General features: G+C 37.3%; 1 protein-coding gene across 1 annotated transcript; it reads right to left on the minus strand.

The window, feature by feature from the left end:
• Positions 1–282: 282 nt before the first annotated feature.
• On the minus strand, positions 283–2,454 carry LOC131079768 (L-type lectin-domain containing receptor kinase IX.1-like). The gene has a single exon (XM_058017815.2). It carries the CDS (start codon positions 2,452–2,454, stop codon positions 283–285), a length of 2,172 nt encoding a protein of 723 aa, XP_057873798.2.
• Between the last annotated feature and the right edge of the window lie 3,858 nt (positions 2,455–6,312).

The following is a 6,312-nucleotide window of genomic DNA, read 5'->3' on the forward strand; positions in this document are numbered from 1 at the left end:
CAAATATATAGAAATACAAATGCAATACACTAAAAACAAACAAACCAAATATTACATAATATTATAAAAATGTGTTTAAAATAAAAAAAAAAACTACTTTGAGGGATCTGAGCTCTTACTATACCAATCTATTCAGATCATTTATGAAATCCAATATTTTCCCTGGCTTATAACGATTAAAAAATGATTGGTTTCCTACTTGTAATTTTCACTCTAAATACCTACTTCTATGGGATAGTCTAAACTAGCTAGGTCAATCATTAACAGAAGAGGGCCTGACATTTATACCAAGCTATTTGCAATCGTAGAAGACGATGAAACCGATGCCTTGACAGCCGGGGAGCTTGACGATAAAGTAGGTTCAAAAACACCCGGAGAAGTAATGACTGCTGAGGTCGACAAGCCTGAGCTCATATCACGCTGAATTCGCTGACTATACACAGCTACTGGCAAATCCAGAGGAACGTGCGGCAACTCAGCTTCCCTTTTCAATATCTTTATCACCTCTTTCATTTTGGGTCTTGATGTGGGATCTAGATTGGAACACAGGAGCCCCACAACCATCAGCCGCTCCATGTCCTCGGCATTGAAATTTCCACCCAATTTCTCATCCGCTGCATCCAGGACCTTTCCCTTTCCATACAAATCCCAAACCCATTCAACCAGTCTGGAATTGTGTTCTTCAAGGGTGCGGTCAACCGGCCGCCTTCCGCAGGCAATTTCCAGAGTAACTGCCCCGAAGCTGTACACGTCAGCCTCTGGACTGGTCTTCCCCGTTATGTAGCACTCTGGAGCTAAATATCCCCGTGTGCCTGCCACCACAGTCGTATGAGAAGCTACCTGATCACGCTCCATCAGTCTTGCCAAGCCAAAATCCCCCAGCTTGCCATTGAAATTGGAATCCAGCATTACGTTGCTTGCCTTGACGTCTCGGTGAACAACACGCTGGTCCCATTCTTCGTGGAGGTAAACGAGAGCAGATGCTATGTCACTGGCGATACTATATCTTAGGTCCCACTCCAGAGTATCCTTGTCCTTCCCAAAAATATGTTTATCGAGACTCCCGTTTGGCAAGTATTCGTAGACAAGAAGTAACTCACCTTTTTCATGACACCATCCTAAAAGCTGCACAAGGTTACGATGTCGGAGCCTACTGATTGTGGTAACCTCAGAAACATACTCCTTTCTTCCTTGTTTGGAGCCTTGTGCAATTCTCTTCACAGCCACTGCCTCCGCCGTGCCGGGAAGGATGCCTCTGTAGACGCCACCGAAGCCACCTTGCCCAAGCTTTTCGTCATCGCAGAAGTTTCTGGTAGCAGCACTGAGCTCGGCGTAGGAGAATCTTCGGGGGCCATGAGAAAACCATTCATCCAGCTCCACATCGCTTTCTTCCCTCGCCTGACCAGCGAGTTTATTTTTGCTAAAATTCCAATGCCAGCCAAGGAATACGAAACCGCATGCACCCACCACGATGCAGGACACCCATATCAAAGTAGCTTTGACGGAATTCTCGTTTTCCTTGTCATTTCTAATTCCACTCGAACCTTTGTTTGGAGGACCAAAGGATGGGATTTCCGAGGAAGGAGGAACAGCTGGGATTTCCGACGAGGGAGCAACAGCGGGTATTTCTGAGGAATATTCACAAGAAAAATTCCAAAGGTTTATAGTGTGTGTCCCACTTAAATTTCCAGTAGAAGCCGAGAGGCCAACACTGATGTTTTCAGGAAGAAAGTCGCGCAGATCTATATAATTGGAAATCACTGCGTTTTCGGGTTTAGAAGAATTGTACCAGAGATATACTTGCAGCATCTTTTTACCACCGTCATAGTCCACCCAGGCATCCCATTGATCTCCGTTACATACATTTTCCCTGCAACTGGCAGCGTTTGGAGTGAAGTTAGTGAGCAGAACAGTAGATATTGAAACAATGCTATTGACGTCGATCCCTACATGATTGTCATCGGGATCCCATTTATTCCTGGTTGTGTCAAATTCCACAGCAACCATCTGATAGAACGATCTAGTAAAAGTTGTGTCGTTAAACAAGCCAAGATATCCGCCAAAAGAGTTGTTGGGTTGCTCCAATTCGAAAGGCGCCAAGAAGAACGCAAGCCCTTCTCCAGGACTGTCTTGATCATAATTGTTAATGCCCATAATGAATTGGAAATGGGTAGAAAAATTTGCCAGAACCCGAGACGATCTGTCCCATAGTGGAATAGGCTTCTCATAAACCGCCCAGCCGAAGCTGTTGTTTAGCCGCCCTGATGCTTCATTTTTGGTGAGCTGCATCTTGTCTCCATCACTGTCGGTTTGGTACTGGGCATCATGTTCAGTTTTTATATCTATGAAAGGAGGGAATTCAAAGCTAAGACTTCCTGCATGCGAGGAGTAAATGAAAGAAGCAACAAAGCATAAGGAAAGGAGGGCGTCGAGAGGTTGGCAAAACTTGGCCATCCCAATATCTGCTTTACAGGGTCTTTGATGGCAAGCAAGTTTGGTCGACGTCTTCGTGGACGTATTAATAGCCTTAACTTTTTAATATGTTTTCGATATCTTGCAATGTGAATTGGTCGGCGGATTCCTTTTGGACATACGAACAAACACAGAGATTACTTTAAACTTCTTTAACGACGAGAAGCATTGTATTTCATTGTTTCCATTACTGTGATAAGAATGTATTTTAAGGATGTCCGGCATGATCCACAAAATGCTGCAAGGTATATGCATCGAGGTTTTTCATATAAAATGTTAAATGCCTCGTTAGTTTATTGTCTTTAACAGTGTTTCATGTTATGATCCGTTTCTCGTTTTTCAGATAAAATGTTAAATGCCTCGTTAGTTTATTGTCTTTAACAGTGTTTCATGTTATGATCCGTTTCTCCCTAGGAAATAATTATAAGGTAACGATCTCTTCAATGTTATATATATGTTTTAGATTGTCTTATATTAATTAGTATATAGAATAAATAATCAAATAAAATTATCTTAGTTTATTTTGAATATCATTTATTTTTAAGATTTGATCTAACTTTACATCTTGTTACTTGTCATCTTAATTCAAATATGTTAGTGTAAAGATTATTTGTGTTATTTTTATAACATAAATCTAAAATTTGAAATTTGAAATTTGAATTTTTTAATTTGAGTTTACATATTTCTCTTTTATTATTATTATGAACTAACTAAAGTACAACCTATTTTCAAATTGCATGTTATGGTGGTATATCTAAAGATTTAATCAAATTCATTTAAATCATCTAGAATTATTATATGAACATCCATACAAGAAAGTCATAACTACATCATACGATGAAATCTTTCTCTAACACATATCTAATATCGTCAATCTTTGTTCATCACCATAAAATTGGTTTCACTAGGGATTTGATTGATGATAAACTAACCATCAATAATATATATATATATATATATATATAAACACTAGTTTTCTAGAGAAAATCGAAGACAAGAATATCAAATTCTGATAATCACATTTTAAGAAGTTCACATTTCCATCAGTGTAGATTTAGATCTACACAATAGGTTCCTACCACATGCATGGATATTACTTTCATAGTTGTAGATCTAACTACAATGAAACATAATAATTTACAAAGTTTGGGACATTTTTTAGAAAAGCTTATAATTTTTAGCATATTTTGACTAGATCTGACTTGGAGCAGCTCGAACCATTACATAATTTTTAGCATGTTAGTGAAAATATTTCTATCAATTTTGAATTATATTTCTCATTGATCTACATACATATATATATGCATATGTACATGTACATGTATATGTATATGATATGTATATGTATATGTCTATGTCTATGTCTATGTCTATGTCTATGTCTATGTCTATGCATGTGTATATGCGTGTATGTATACATGAATGTTTGTGCAACCATATTTAATTACATTTTCATTTTAGTCACTTAAGCATTTTCTTCTTTCACTTTCATTTTATTTGTTCATTGACTTTGTCCATTTTTTATTCTCTATTTATTTTCAGAGTTTAAGTTTGATGTTGACTCTTATTAATTTATCCTCCTTGTTGTGTATTGGTACAAATTTCACCCTCTCCACTATTCAGTGGGTCTTGGTCTACTATTTACTAGTTATTTTTTCACTTCTCCAACTGACTATCTTGATGAAGCAAGAGTTGGGATAGAATGCTCCATACCATACAAGATTTGGTCTAAACTTATAGCTACTCAAGATATAGGAACTATGAAAGTACAAGAGAGATCAAATATGTGATAATAATTTATTTATTTTTAACTTTTACATATAGCTTGTGCATAAAAGAAAATAAAAACAAAAATATTTACCAAAATGGTTCCCACAAAAATTGTAAAATTTGAAATTGCGGGTGAAACTATATTAACTTTGTTGAAAGGATGATAATTTGCATACACCAAATAATCAAAGTGAGGGGTTCTTCTAAGGCTCTGATCTCATGTATGGGAAGCCAAGATTATGGAGTCACCTCCAAATAATCACTCACAAGGTATAAACCAAAATTGAGCCAAACAATGATCAGCACATCAATTAACATAAAACTACATGAAGTACATAATGATTGACACCTATCTATATACACTATTAGGTATGGCATCTTAAGGTGAGATCTATGACTAACCCTCTAAGTAATGAACACATCTGAGTACATGTGACAGGTGTTTGGACATAATGCAAAGTATGTGTTCCACACTAAGCCATGTGTGAGATCATGTGGAGGGTGATTGAAAAAGTCTATAACCTCACTATAAGGTGAGGAGATAATCTCTCAAACCTCTAATGAGGTTAAATGATAGAGTATTTAACCTTATCTATGCACATTTGGTGAGACAAAAAAATGTCTAATCTCAAAAGTGAACTCAACCTTCAATGTTAAGATTAAGTTAGACTAAGCCACTGTAATGGTGAAAAGGTGAATATGAGGAGATCAAGTGGAAAGCTTTACCCTCCTCAAGAAAGGAGTGAAAGTTTCACAAAGGATCCTCTTCAACCTCTCACACACATTACAATAAAAGAGGGGATTGAATTCACTAGATCCAATAACAATGGAAAGAGATTGAATTCTAAGTGAATTGGCAATTAATTTGAAAAGTAAAGTAACCCCTCTTTTAGAATGGACAAGTTGAATTAAGCAATTTGAGACTAAGCGTAAAGATGGTAAAGAAATGATTATAACTTGAGATAGAAATGGGGGATGAAGTTGTGCACCTAGAATTAGTAGTAAAATGCCGAGACAAAGCTCCCCTATAAATTTGAGCGAAAGTTGTTGGGACCAGGTTGAAAGTGTACTTGGTCCTCCTAAAAATCTACACGGCGAAAAGGGTTTTTTCATCTTTGAAAATGAAGCCTAAACCTACAAATATAGATGCACACCTACAACCTACACACAAAAAAGAGAGGAAATGTTGTTGGGATTGGGGGTTCGCCTTTAGGTCAAACCCCATTTTGGAATTAACCAAATGATGAAAAATACTTGGAAGTACTTGAAAGGAAATGACTGAAGTAGAATTCACCTCAAGAGAGGATGCAATTGAAATGTTGATAGAGTTGTCTGAAGGATATGTAGAATTGAATGTCAGAAGTGATCTCCACTTCAATAGTTGAATTCTTGACTTGAATACAACACCTTGCCTTGAAAGGAGACTTGAGATGCTCAATGGATACTTGAATGGACACTTGAATGCTTGAATGCTTGATTTCGCTTAGGATCGCAATTTTCACTTATTAAACTTATGCAAATGGGAGGTGAAAATTTGTCTTATATATTTGTCAATTACGGTTATTTGACTGATTTTTTGTCTTAGGCCAACATAGGGAAACTTTTCCTGCTTCTCATTTGACAAGCCCAATGCAAGACTTAAGTGGAGGGGGGCCAAAATAGGGCAGGCCAGGGGTGCCACACCCCTGTCCTACCATAATCCAGGATAGGGGTGCCACGCCCCTGTCCTACCTTAATCAAGGACAAGAAATGGGAATAGGCGATGCAGGATGCAAGGAAATGCATGTTTCAGGAGGTATGAGCATGTGTCAGGTCTCCAATCAGGCTTAGGGATTCATTTTGCCAATGTGAAGACCCAAATGTGGTTGAAAATTGCAAGGTCACAATTTTATGATGCTACAGCCACCATGTGTGAATTAAGACTAGGTGAGAGCTAGGGAAACCTTTTACCCTAACAAATATAAGAAATTATAGATAATTATATATAATTATCCACATTAGAAAATATTTAATAAATTTTCTTTATAGGGCTATCTATAATTTATTATTCTTTTGATTAAAGGGGAAAAC

Source organism: Cryptomeria japonica, chromosome 5, assembly GCF_030272615.1.
Source record: "Cryptomeria japonica chromosome 5, Sugi_1.0, whole genome shotgun sequence".
Lineage (NCBI taxonomy): Eukaryota > Viridiplantae > Streptophyta > Pinopsida > Cupressales > Cupressaceae > Cryptomeria > Cryptomeria japonica.

What these genes read in the sequence shown, in the direction of transcription:
- LOC131079768 (XM_058017815.2), bottom strand. Translation starts at nt 2,454, where the DNA reads ATGGCCAAGTTTTGCCAACCTCTCGACGCCCTCCTTTCCTTATGCTTT.